At 41.3% G+C, this 13,995-nt stretch overlaps 1 protein-coding gene across 1 annotated transcript; it reads right to left on the minus strand.

Moving 5' to 3' along the window:
- Positions 1–5,808: 5,808 nt before the first annotated feature.
- LOC310928384 (neuronal acetylcholine receptor subunit beta-2-like) lies at positions 5,809–13,737 on the minus strand (the record flags this gene model as incomplete). Its single annotated transcript, XM_083890916.1, has 6 exons — positions 5,809–5,964; positions 6,850–7,840; positions 9,521–9,630; positions 9,979–10,023; positions 10,321–10,466; positions 13,686–13,737. 6 exons carry the CDS (start codon positions 13,735–13,737, stop codon positions 5,809–5,811), a joined length of 1,500 nt encoding a protein of 499 aa, XP_083747042.1.
- Between the last annotated feature and the right edge of the window lie 258 nt (positions 13,738–13,995).

The following is a 13,995-nucleotide window of genomic DNA, read 5'->3' on the forward strand; positions in this document are numbered from 1 at the left end:
GAAGTCAACTGAGGTTGTTGTAGTGTTCACTCTCAGAGGAGGAAAAAGTGCAGTACACACAGGACAGAAGGAGTTCCTATAAAAACAACACACAGGGACAAAGTGAAGGACAGAGTTTAACGAGAGGAATGCATATGATCGGTGACGGACAACTGAAGAGAAGAGATAATCACAGTGAGTTCTCTCTCTAAGGACACAGGTAGAGATGTTGCCTCTAAGATAATGATTTACACAAGGCTTCTTGACATTTAACAACAAACAAATATCAGAGGGTATTTCCCACAGCACTGAGCTTTAAAAGGTCAACCTGTGACCTTTTGTCACTGATTGAACAGTGTCGAGTAATTGAGTCATTTTGAAGAACATAATAAACTTCATCAAAGATAGTTTGTATGATTCGACTCCTCGATACCTACAGTAGACAAAGAGGTGTGAAAACACCGCCTTGAATGGCAGACTCTTTGTCTATTAGAGGAATGCAGAAGGGGAGTTTCTCAAGTATAAATATGGAGGGCTCACTTTGCTCTGGGTCTTTCTCCAGCTATAGGATCAGCTCACCGGGCCGGCAGAGGTTTTCTATTTCATTCTTCACCAGCAGCAGAGAATTTCCACAACACATTATCGAAAGAAGAAAAAAAATATATGTCTTTTCTGCCTCACCCTTTAACCCCATCCATGCCTTCTTGCCTTCCACCTTTCCCTTCTGCTTCAGCTAATCCTCTACCACTCCACCATCACCTCCCTCTGCCAACCCTGAGTTTTTAAAAGCTCTCAGCATCTTCCTCTCATCCCCACAGCTCATGCTGCTCTTTTCCAGTCAGGCTATACCCTGTGTGACCCATCTATCACTCTCTCTGTTCTCCCTCCTCCTGAAACACTGAAGAGTTTACTTCCTTTTCTCCATTTCTTCATCCACTGTCCACTGTGATCTGATTCCTCGTGCTGTGGTCGAGTTGCAGCCACCAGCATCTAATAAAAGTCTCCTCATTGTTTGAATCACAGTTATCTGATTAAAGTCCTCTGCTGCTAATTAAAATGTCATCTCTCTCCCATCAAACGCTCCCTATCTGAATACACACACACACTCACATGTGCACACACTTGCATTAAATCTTAAGTGACATCCATGAAATCTGCTGTGACAGTGTGTTTGTGATTTTCTCCTCCCAGCGGTGACGTCGCTCTCCGAATGACCGGTAATGTCCTTTTCTGCTTCAGTCTGAGGTCACATGGACAGAAAGAAAAGGTCAATCATTATCTGCTCCATTCACGTTTGTGTGAATCACTGCCTGTCATTTTGAATATTTTTAATTATTGTTTGTTTGGAATATCCTGATTAAAACTTTCTGTGCTGGTTTTCTTATTTAGTCTGTTTTGATATCGACGCTGTCGTGCATAATAGATAAAAAAAATACTGGGATGTCGGTGTCCTCGAAATTGGCAAATCAACTACACTTAAACTAGATTGTGCCTGGGAATATATAATCCAGATTTTATAGCAAACATATAAGACATTTTCGTCTGAGCTTTTTTAGTATGAAAAATTGTGAAATACAAATTCAAGATACACAATAATTTCCTACATATTCATCCAAACTAAATGATTTATAATTAGATGTAGTATGATTTCCTCTGATCGGTAATAAAGAGTTTTTCTGGGAGCAGATTGTGTTTTTGGTCTGTTCACAATTTTTTAATCAAGTCTGCAGTCCTTCTTTTGACCACTAGTGAGCACTATAACGCACCCTGATCTGTCACCAGTTAACAGACTTGAGGAGATATTTATTGCTCCAGCAGGAGCAGAACGGAGCCCCTGAGCCCAGTTTAAAACCCTGTGAAGTGCTTTGGGACCATGGTCCGGTGTCTGTCCCCCTCAGCTTAGCGGCTCAGATCATGTGCTCAGATCAGCCCCCCCCCCTTCTGAATCAACTGCACAGCTACACAATCTGTAATGCAGTGATGTAGTTCATAAATATCGACCGCAGAGCAGAAATGGCAGGTATAAATCCTAAGGTATAAATCCAAATGTCTTGAGGAGGATAATGGGGGAGATGGAGGCCAAAGGCTGGATACAGGAACCAGAGAATAGAATAGAATAGACTCTTAGAAATAAACGTGCAAAGTAGAACCATATAAGGTTCTTCGGTTTGACCTCATAGGAGAACCCTTTTTGTATTATAAAAAAACAAAAACATTTTGGAGGGTTCCACCAAGAACCCTTTTAAAGCCCTTTATTCAGGAAAGGGGTTTTAAAGGGTTCGCTGTATTGAAATGGTTCTTACTGGAACCATTAGTGTTACCAAGAACCCTTGAAAAACCCTTTCTTCGGGGAAAGGGTTTTTCAGAATAGAATAGAATATCAGTGCAGTTGTAGCTTTTATGAGCACATATTATATGAGCAATTAACACTTAACCCTCAAATGACATTTTGGGTAACACTTTAGATTAGGGAACACATATTCACCATTAACTAGGTGCTTACTAACATGCATATAAGTAGCATAGTAGCCCTTTATTAGTAAATATTAATCACGTACTAACACCTTATGTAGGAAAAATCTTAATTCATGTCGTAATGGAGGTAAAATAAGGTTATGTAGAATAAGGTGTTAATACGTGCTTAATGATTATGGGATCATTAAGCTGATAAAGGGCGAGTATGCTACTTATATATGTCAGAAAGATCCTAGGTAATGGTGAATATGTGTTCCCTAATCTAAAGTGTTACCCAAAATGTCATTTGAAGGTTAAGGGTTAATTGCTCATATAATATGTGCTCATAAGAGCTACAACTCTGCACTGATATTCTATTCTTCCCTAATCTAAAGTGTTAACTGATTTTTATTTATTTTTTGTCTCTGCTTTCTAAGCTTGAAAACATGATGGAAATAACCAAGTTTAACTTTTGTAGTTGTGGTGGTTGAAAAAAATGCAAGCACATAACCCTAACCCAGATTTAAAAAGAAAAAATGCACAGGTAAATGCTCGCCCACCTCTGTGTGTGTGTGTGTACATTTGCACTTGTACTGTATGTCCACATGTGTTAACAGTGACGTATAAATGCCTATTGATCTCTGCCTGCAGCCTGAGTCTTTAATGTGGGCTCCTCTGCTGGTCGAACACGCTGCACAATCATGTGTCCCTTTGTTTATGACCAACCTTTATCATCTCTGGCTCCCTCTGTTATACCCCCCCCCTCTCTTCTCTCCCTCAGTCCCACCCTGCGTGTTACGCCCAGTCCTTCTCCCTTGACCCATCTAGTTTGGTCACGCTTCATGATCAGACCTGGACTCCATTACAGCAACTCTCTCTGCTTTGACGTTTCTCTTTAATTCCTTCGATTCTTTTGCTTTTGAGGAATCGGCCTGGTGGTGCACTCATCGTAGGGCAGAGCTAAATTGACATTAAGACACTGTTGGTATTTCTTTTTGGGGCTATGAGCTGACTCAAATTAGTTTGAATAAAGAGCAAATTCAAAAGCAACAAACTAGATGTCTTCTTTTCTGTGAATGTGGTTTTATATCTTGATTAAGGCAAAAAAAAAACAGCTCATGAATTCATGGCTTCCTGTTTATCTACTAATTTCAGCCTTGGATACGATGAAGGAGAGCTGAAGAGTCATTTCATTTGGTTGATTCTGCCCCTAATCTGTGAACCACACATTTACAACGTGTAAATATATTAAGTCAGTGAGTTCTCTTTCCCAAGCCTCACTAGTGTGAACTTCCTGTTGCAGCTGTGCTCAGACAGCAGCTGACAGCTTTGGAGGGGGAGTGCAAGAATCCACACAGACTCTCAGACCAAAAGGCTCCAACAGCAAGTATGGTACATAAAAAAAAAAAGATGATCTGTTTAAATTTGAAAGGAAGAACCAAATGAACATGAGCAGTTGATCGATCCGTCGATCCGTCGATGTATTGACCCGGCTCCTCTAACCCTCCACACCCTGATGTGGTCACTGTCTTAATAGAAATTGATGCAGATGTCAAGTATGTAATATATGAGTGAAACCGACGGAGAAAATACTAATACAAGCGGTAATTGCTTCGCTCCAATTCGAACGCTGACACTACATCTGGAGGATTAAGTCTCTCTCTCTCTGTAAGTGTGTGTGTGTGCGCATGTGTGTGTGTGTAAAATGCTGTTTCCAGTAAAACACTGAGGTAGAGTGGTTCATTTTACTGGAAGTATCAGCAGTTCCTGAAAAACAACTAATCATGGATCTTGAAATACTCATGCTGTCATTCATTCATCTTCTACCACTTTGTCCACTCCATGAGTGTCGTGGGGGGGGGGGTTGCTGGTGCCAATCCCAGCTGACAGGGTCACACCCTGGACAGGTCAACAGTCCATCACAGCGCCTAAATGAAACAGAAATATGAAGGGAAAAGAAAGGAGCTTCTAAATTCTTCTACTGATTTTCCAAATCTCGTATTTATTAGTATTAGTATTGAAACGTTGACTTACTCTGTGTGATCATTGTTGATTTTATTTATTGATCCGGTGAACAAAACATCACAGTTCACAGCTCTTAATTCTCTGCATTTATTGTCTAGACGGACAAAAACTTAACTTTTTACATAAAACAACTGTCCAGTGGCTGGATAGAGAAGAAACGGTTCAATTGAATGATTTGCAAATCAAACAATATATGAAAGAAAAAAGGCTACGTCTGCATTAGTGCGACACTGTTTTTCCTTGGCTAATTATGGTAGTGATGTCAAATTAGTGACGAAGTATGATGGTGATGCATGTGGACACAGATTCAAGTCATGTTTCTCATGTCAGGCTGATTTAAAAGATGATGGAAGACAAAGCAAGTGAAGTGTCAGAGTGTTCATTTGCTACAAGTTAGAGTGTATAAAATATTGCGCATTGTTATTGTTGCTGGTTTCTGAGATGATGGATACTGACAAACTGCCTTGGAGTCTGTTATGACTGTGGTGGCGCTACTTTGTTTTTAAACACAGCTACTGTAACAGCAACCTTTTGATATATGGTCAGTTTGTCGACCACAGACTCACAGTGAGGTCTGTGTGTGTGTGTGTGTGTGTGTGTGTGTGTGTGTGTGTGTGTGTGTGTGTGTGTGTGTGTGTGTGTGTGTGTGTGTGTGTGTGTGTGTGTGTGTGTGTGTGTGTGTGTGTGTGAGAGGGTAAAACACACACTCAACTATCATTATTAATGCAGTTTGAACTGTAATTTCAAGAATCAAGGAATCTCCTTTTCTTTAGGGTTGTGTCATCAACGTGAGGCTCATATCTGCAGAGGCTTAACTTTGTTCATCTTTGGACTCATTCTGTGAGTCTAAAGAAATAATAATAATAATAATAATAATAATAATAATAATAATAAAATGCTCTCTTTTTGTATACATGCTAGCCCTATAATGTAATTAAGGATTTTCAGTCTTCAAACCCTAGGGAAATGCAAATATACTGATTCCACTTGGATTAGGATTATGAACTCGGAAGTTTATCCATAAAATATGACGTTTGTGAAACTGTTTACTTGAATGCTTTAAAGTATAAAAATACGTATAGAGCAGATTTATCCTTCATACTGACATAAATAGATGCGGTGAATGACAATGAGTCATGATGATGACGGAGGATGAAGACGAGGGAGGAAGAGGGGGGAAGGTGGGGGGTCGAGGGCTAAAGTGCATCGCAACCATTTCCCAGTGAGAGTTGCCCCGTGAGGCAGACGAGTGACTTTATGTGTTCAAATATTCTCAGAGCGTCTTGTTTGTAAAATTCATGTCCGGGGTCATGTCACGTTGACATCAAAGTTCAGGCTTTTTCTTAAGTTTCAGTTGTGGTCCATGTCGTCGACAATGGGGGTGTTATAGCTCTGGAACAGGGGCTGCATGAAGAGGCCGAGCGTCCCGACCACACACACGCACACAAAGATCCACAGGAAGAGACGATCGATCACCATGGCCACGTACTTCCAGTCTTCAATGATCTGCAGACAGAAGCAGAAGATACAAGTATCTCCATCGTCAGTTGGGTTTTATAGTCTCTACTTTTCAGTTTCACAATTAATTATGCTGGATGTTGTGTCAATGATTTTGTAGTAGTACTAGTCGTCAACTTACACATTAAAATGAACACCAAAGCACCGATTTAATCTCGTTATAGCCTGACCTTTTGTAATCTCAACATGGTCATAGGTTGCAGTGCAGTCATCAGCATTTGCAAACCTATGATTGTACAAATTGTTATACCTAATACAGTAATAATGATTCATAGTTACTATAAAATTATAATTTGTATTTCTGTAGATTCAAGGGCTGAAGTTCTACCTGGAACCATTTGCTTCCTTTCATGAAGAAAGGGTTTTTCAAGGGTTCTTGGTAACACTAATGGTTCCAGTAAGAACCATTTTGATCCAGAGAACTCTTTAAAACCCCTTTCCTGAATAAAGGGTTTAAAAAAGGTTCTTGGTGGAACCCTCCAAAAGGGTTTCAGGTGGAACCTTAAAGGTTCTACCTGGAGCCAAAAACGGTTCTCCTATAAGGACAAGCTGAAGAACCTTATATGGCTCTACTTAGCACTTTTATTTCTAAGAATGTAGTGGTGGCTCTTTAAATGACATGCTAATATGTGCATGCATAACTGCTGATGTTAAACAGCATTTTAGCAAAAGTCACAGACTGAGGTTGAGGAGGATGTTGGAAACAAATGTCATGTTAATCCATTCAAAATGTATTTGAGACATTTTCCCTCTGAAGCTTCACCCTCATGGTGTCACGACAGTACAAGTCACGGTTAGTCACACTCACATCGGCTCCATTTTCTGTGGACGACTTCCTTTAAAAACGTATAACAAACTTTCTCAAACACCTACCCCTTCATCGTCATCCTCGCTCTTCATCTTCTCGGCGATGTAGCGCACTCCGTCCACCGCGTCCTCTACGTCGATGTTGCTCTTGAGCGTCATCCTCTTTCTGAAGTCTGTGTTCTCCGACAAGTCGCTGATCTTCCAGCCGTAGCGCTTGGCCGATTCCTCGTTGATGAAGAAGGACGAGGACGAACCTGTGATTCCTCCGGGGCTTCCAGTCCCCCCATCTGCTCCACGCAGCTTCTGGTCCAAGTTTGATTGATGCTGGTGCTTTTTCCGGAACTTCTCGCGCATGTTGGAGCTACCGGGTCTCCGCATGAAGAGGTAAGAGGGGAGCCTGTACAAGAAGACACGCTTGACCCAAGGAGGCATGGTGTGAGTACTGGGGGAGCGATGGTGCACGTTGAGCACGCAAACACTGGTAACAATGGAAAAGGTGACCAGCACCATCGTAAACATGAGGTACTTCCCGATCAGAGGCACTGCTAAAGACGTAGGAGGCACAATCTTTGAGATTAGGAGTAAAAACACAGTCAGGGCCAGAAGGACAGAGATACAGAGAGTCATCTTCTCACCACAGTCTGACGGGAGGTAGAAGACCAGAATGGCCAAGGAAGTGATCAGGATGCAAGGGATGATCAGGTTGATGGTGTAAAATAAAGGTTTTCTTTTGATAATAAAGTCATAGGTGATATCCAGGTACCTGATGTCGTTAGGGTCTACGTTCTTGCGTCCAGGCAATGAAACAATATCCCACTCGCCGCTGGGTTTGAAGTCATCGCGCGAGGCAAAATCGCTGAGAAGGTTGAGATCGATCTCTGTGTGGTCGTAGGTCCACGAGCGAAACTTCAGGGTGCAGTTCTGCTGGTCGAAGGGGAAATCACGCACTTCTATTTTGCAAGCCGACTTATAGATGGCCGGTGGAAGCCAGGCAACATCGCCGTTGTTGGAGACCACGGCGTTGGAGTAGAAGGAGACTTCATAGGTCCCGTCGGCGCTGGTAGACGGAAAGGGCAGGAGGTGAATGACAGAAAAGCAAAAGATTTGATTTAATTTAAAACACACTCAAGATGAGGATAAAGATAAATCATGTTTAAATAATAGCTCACTTTTTTAAAACAGGTGATGTGGAAGCAAGCAGCACTGCAAAAACTGCCCCTCACCTCAAATCTGCTGATACAGAATTTTTTTCTTCATTTTGCCAATGCTGCAGGTGATGGCCTATCAATTATGAAGAAGGTTAGGAATCCAACCATCACACTCAGTCTCTAATGCTTTGGGGCTGCTGTGATTATGTGGCCTGATTAAAAATGTAGACTCCCCACCTGCTCACTGTGACCTCCTCTGGTCACCCAGATTTGGCCATGAGACCTCAACCTGATGTTGTAAAGTAGAGCTGATCATATTCTATTATTGTGCCTCTTAAGCCTTTAGGCTCCTTCTGTGGTCGTCAGCTGACCAGCAACATGTGTTCATAAAAGTTTCATGCCTACAAGTCAGATATGATGAGTGGAGTACACAGAAACTACATGTCCATAGCTTTGAAAGTGTTGATCATAGGTACAAAGTAAACACTGGTCTGTTTAGTAGATTTTTAAAGATACCACAAGGTATTTTTGGATGTGACAGCTGAAAGTTAGAATGTATGTTACACTAGACGGAGTCCTATTGGACAATACCAGCTGTCAATCATACTGGTGTCCAGTGTACACTCGTACAATGTGGTGTTGAACAAGCCTTGTGATTGAAACTAGTGATTGAGAACAGTTACTCCTGTTGACCGACTGTAAATCAAGTGAAACATATGTCGTTTTTTTGCTAACCAGAAGAGTCGCCCCTACTTCATGGCCTTCACTTTTCAAATTAAAGGCTTTGGCTGTTTTATTTTCAGTGTATGAGCTGAAACATACATTTCAAAATTCTATTTTTCAAACTTGAAACTGCTGATACAGATCATATGATGAGACTCACAGCTTCAGAAATAGCCACTAAAGGGATCTTGTGGTAAGTTTCCTTTTTTCAGTTTTTTCATGTAGCAAAAAAAAAGCATATTTAACGAAGTTTAACATTGGCTTTGACTTGTATTTGGGTTTGTTCTGTTTCTGTCTTGAGACTTAAGGGTAAAATAAAGATTGGCTTCTATTGATGGATCTATTATATTAACTAGTGTGATCGTATTAATCCAATGCATATATTGCACAAATCCCATGTACACATTTGGCTGAAACTTTATAAGCTCATTCGTTGGGGCACGAGAAAGTAGGTTGTCAGATTAATCTGCATAATGAGTAATACATTTAAATTTAAAATAAATGTACTACTACTCAAACTGAAATTCAGTACATAATTAACAGGATTTTGAGTTTTTTGCAACTTGTATTGACAGTTAGATGCCTTGTTTTGGCTCACACATAACCATAACTTGATCTTTAATCGAAATAAAGTAAACATTATTTATGTGTGTCCTCCATAGCCTTAGTTATTTCTGTCTTGCTGTCAACACGTCCTCACTCTCTCAACAACTTCCAATCTGTGTCAAATGTATTTCCATCACAATATCAGACAGTCTAGACAACTTGTTAACCAGTTAGGAAAAGAGGTTTGTTTATTTGTTCCTCCTTTAGTCACTAGGTTGTTCAGACACACACTCAGTGTGCACATCACAAAGTAAACATACTTGTTGTAGAGGACGATGTCTGGCAGCCAGATGTGCTGTGATGGAAGGCGGATTTTCTTGATACCCTCGTACGCTTCAGGGTCCCACATTAACCTGTAGTCATTCCACACCTGCAGGGAAAAAAACGCATCGACACACACACAAGTAAAGCAACAATACATGAATACGTTTAAATGTCACTAACATGCACACAACATCCAAGAAGCATGCGCCAAAAAAAATCAACATTTCACAGACGTGTTTGTCCTTCAAGCCATTAGCTGACCTCATCAGTGGACAGGAGACAGGAGACGTCTCTCCGAATTGTCTTTATGAATTTGACAACCGTGTGCATGCATGTGTTGAATAATGACTAAAATATGAGACAGACAGTGTTGTGTCCCTACAAGGCACGACTTGAACTCACATTTACACATAATACGGAAGAGATAGAGGAGAGATGAAGTGAGGACACAAACCTGAGTGAGCCAACAGTTAGTGGTCATGATCTGCTCCCTCTCGTTCTGAAACACAGACAGTTTGTGGATCTGTTGAGCTCTGAATTTTCAGGACAGGTAAATTCCACCATCTGTGATATTTAATTATTGTTGCATTAGGAGATTATGTCTCATCACAACACCATATGTGATACTGAGGTGTGGAGAGGGCATCGAGGCAGAGAGGTGAGCGTGTTCCTGCTTTTCTAGCATAATGGCTGTCCTTGACAGGACTAGTTGTCCTCATGGGGACCAAAACCTGGTCCTAATGAAGTTTGGGGCTAAGATGTGAATTTAGATGTGTGTGTGTGTGCATTTCCTCACCACATTGATCAGCTGGGCCAGAGACACTTGGATAAAGATGGTGACCTGCTGGCTGTTGTTGACGGCCGGTCTGATGAGCTTGTTGTATCGCTCCGGTGACAACAGGTGACTCACCAGCCGCTCCTCTACATCTGCACACAAAGCAGCTGCAAAAACACGTAAAAGACACTGTAAAAAAAATCAGATAATGCAGAATCAATGAGAATACAATCAGTCTACAGGGTAAAAAGCCATGGCATGTAAATATTTGACATTAAATGATCCAAGTGGGAGATTCCATACGGTGTGATAAAGGTCTGATGTCATCCTGGTGAAAGGCTTGAGGCCAAAATGTCTTGGTACATGTGCGTTTGGTGAAGGTTTGTGCAAATGGTGAAAAACAAATGAGAACTGAGAATGGCAACAATGAGATGTAAATTGCTAAACTGGTAGGTGAGGCTAAAATGAGATGTGTTTGAGTAGCATTACACACACGAGTACACACATCTATCCTTAAAAGGACTTGCAATGAATTCCATTCATTTTAACAGCGTATTCAAAGTGTTATCCCTCACCTTAACCACAACCAGTTGATGTCTAACCCTAAGCTTAACCACAATTCTTGGCCATAAACGTAACCAGTTACTCAGAAATGAGATTCTACCTCATTAGGACCAGGTTTTGGTCTCCACGAGGACTGCTGGTCCTGACAAGGTCAGTGTTTGCAGTGCCAGCAAAGGTCCTGAAGAGGTAACACATCCAACACACACACACACACTCCTCTCTGCCTTGCTGCACTCTCCACATCTCAATAATTCATCGCCACTAAAATAAAAATGCCATCATTTTCACGAACACACAGACTCAGACGCAATTAAAGATTATTTTCCAAGTCGTCCTCAATCAGAGCAAATCAACCACGAAGTCTCCATCACAACACACATGAAGAGTTAAACTGAGCAAACAGCTTTACTGTGTCGGAGTCATTCCAGCAGACTGAGAAGCTGGAGCGTCAGGACGTCGTTGTGTAGGTTCTTTTCTTGCCTGATGAATAATTCAGCATGTGACCATCTGGCCTCTCGCACACCGAGACAGTTTAGGATTCAGCTCCCCTTTAGATTTGCTCAGGAAGTCGTTTATTTTAGTAAAGAAAGACATGTGCTACTCTCATGCCTCCACAGCCACGTGGGCAAGTTTCATCAAGACGCTTGTGTTGCTCGCGGTACTGCCGGAGAAACTGTTCTTAGTGTCTCATTAGATTTGCTGTTGGTTGGTTGCTCTCAAAATATTCATCATCACAGTCTGCGAGGATGAAATCAACAATTCTTCATAACTGTCTTTCTATCCTGTTTCAATCAAGTGAGTTTATAGTTTCATTATCACTATCACGTGTTTACAGCTGCTTAAATTTGCACTGTATCTCTTATTCAAAGATCACACAATAACTGACATGTTACAGTTGAATCACTGACACAGGATTGTGAGAATGCACCGATTAAACCAGACTAGATAGAGAAACAACAACCATAGAAACTCTCAACATAGAATATCTCTCTTCTCGCACACACGTTTCACTCAAGAGCTGCAGAAAAGCAGAGCGAGGATTGTGTCAGGGTTTCGTGCAACATGTTAAATGCATGAAGCATGTTATCCCACTTCCTCTTCTCCCAGGCATTGTTTAATGCGCAAAACAAGTCATCAGGGAAAGCTGCTGCTCACATTACTCGCTGATACTGAGAGAGACAGAGAGAGAGAGAGAGGACAGGAGACAATGTGTGAGACCGAGTGATGAGGCCCTGAATATGTCAGATAAGTTGTGGTATAAGAGTAAGAAACTGGAACAAGATGAGTGTGCAAGAAGAAAGTGGAAGGGGTGAACGAGAGGACAAGAGAAATAAGACCCAACTAAGTGAAATATCTGGATTTAGTCTCTTCATATGAGGGTTGAAAAGTGTAACAGAGCCACAATCATGCAATGTCTCAGCTGCAGACAGACAGACAGACAGACAGACAGACAGACAGACAGACAGACAGACAGAGTTCAGTTACCGGAAGTGAATCATAGATCTGTTAGTGGGATTAAAGAGGTGAGAGGAAGGGAAAGTGATGGGGAGGAAAGAGACAATCAGAGGGAATCACTGCCCTGTTTTGTTGCTGCATGCTGAAAATATTATCATGTAAATTTTGACATTTTATCATCATGCATTTTAATTAGCTTTTGGATGAATGTTTAATATAAGAATAGGAATAACTAACTTAGGTCCATATGTTTCTAATATACTTAACACAATTACAATTCTGAGAATAGTGATGAAAAAAGGCAGTTGGAGGACAGGTAAATGTAAGGAAATTAGATACAACAGAAACACATCAATTGTCCTCTATAGTGCAACATTTAGTAAGTTTTTATTACAAATGTAAGTGTACCTATAACAATTCAGATTTCAGTTACCTGCACAGATCATCCCTTTATTCCAATTTAAAATTTGATGTGTCAAACGTGTGACATCACCACATTAAAACCTAGATGGTATTTGATTAGAATTATCTAAACACTCTAGAGTAAACAGTAATCAGACACGAGTGGTTCTGGGGTTTGCCTCATTGACTGCTGAAGCAGATACTGGACATAGTGTCAGCACCATGGACAGCTCCTGAACGCAGCACCATGGACAGCTCCTCATTAGTTCCTCCTCTGCTAAAAACAAAAGAAAGACTCTTGCACATGATCTGGGAGAACTAAAGATTCTCTGAGAGGACACGGTCTCTTTAGATCTCTGTAGTTTTCATCAGAGGGCCTTGACACACACACACACACACTGCAGGCCATTAGACACAGTGAGGGCCACAGAGAACCAATACGAGGCGTGTGTGTGTGTGCAGTTAAAGACACATGATCCCACTGCCTAATGAGCCATGAGGAAACCACAGTGCCAAAATGGCTCAACACTGATATTGGATTTGGAGTTAAATTATAGGTTGTGATTGCTGAAATGTGTGCAGCAGCCATTAAAGCACCCTGCTGGAATTGAGGTTAATTTTACTTTGATTCTTTGGGTTTGAGGTGAGCTGAATCACATGTGTTGGAGGACACTTCCTTTCCTCACTACCCTGCTTTTCACGAGCCACAGTTATCTGGTGAGATTTGTCTGAAACAGTTATGCATTTAAAATGCACAGTGTTAATATGAGCAGTGTTAGATACAAAGCACAAGTGACATTAAGTTTAACATAAAGCATTGACAGAGTCCAGGGAAAATAGAGTGTTCCATTTTACAACAAACAGCCAACAACCGTGCGATTAAAACCAAACCAAAGTGTCTCCCCGTCTCCATCACGAGAGGATTCCAGAGGATCGAAAGGATAAATCTCATTGATTATACTCACTTCCCAAACTGAGAACCAGGAGAGCCATCGCTGCTTTCACCGGGATTTCCATTGTTTTACCTCCAGTGCGACAGACACACGGAGACTCGCAGAAGAAGATTGATTTCCGCGCGTTTTTCTTCTCTTCTCCGCCCTTTACGTGAAGTGAGAAATAAGTAGAAATAAGAAGAAGGGGGGAAAAATAACTGAAGAGACGGGGTGGGATTAAAGTGGTCTCATTGCAGGTGATCCCGCGGAGGACGAGCGGTTAGTGAAGCTTTGAAGCCTGGAAAGAGAAAACTGCTGTCAAAGCCCAGAGATGAGGAGGCTG

Source organism: Microchirus variegatus (assembly GCF_963457635.1).
Source record: "Microchirus variegatus genome assembly, chromosome: 6".
Lineage (NCBI taxonomy): Eukaryota > Metazoa > Chordata > Actinopteri > Pleuronectiformes > Soleidae > Microchirus > Microchirus variegatus.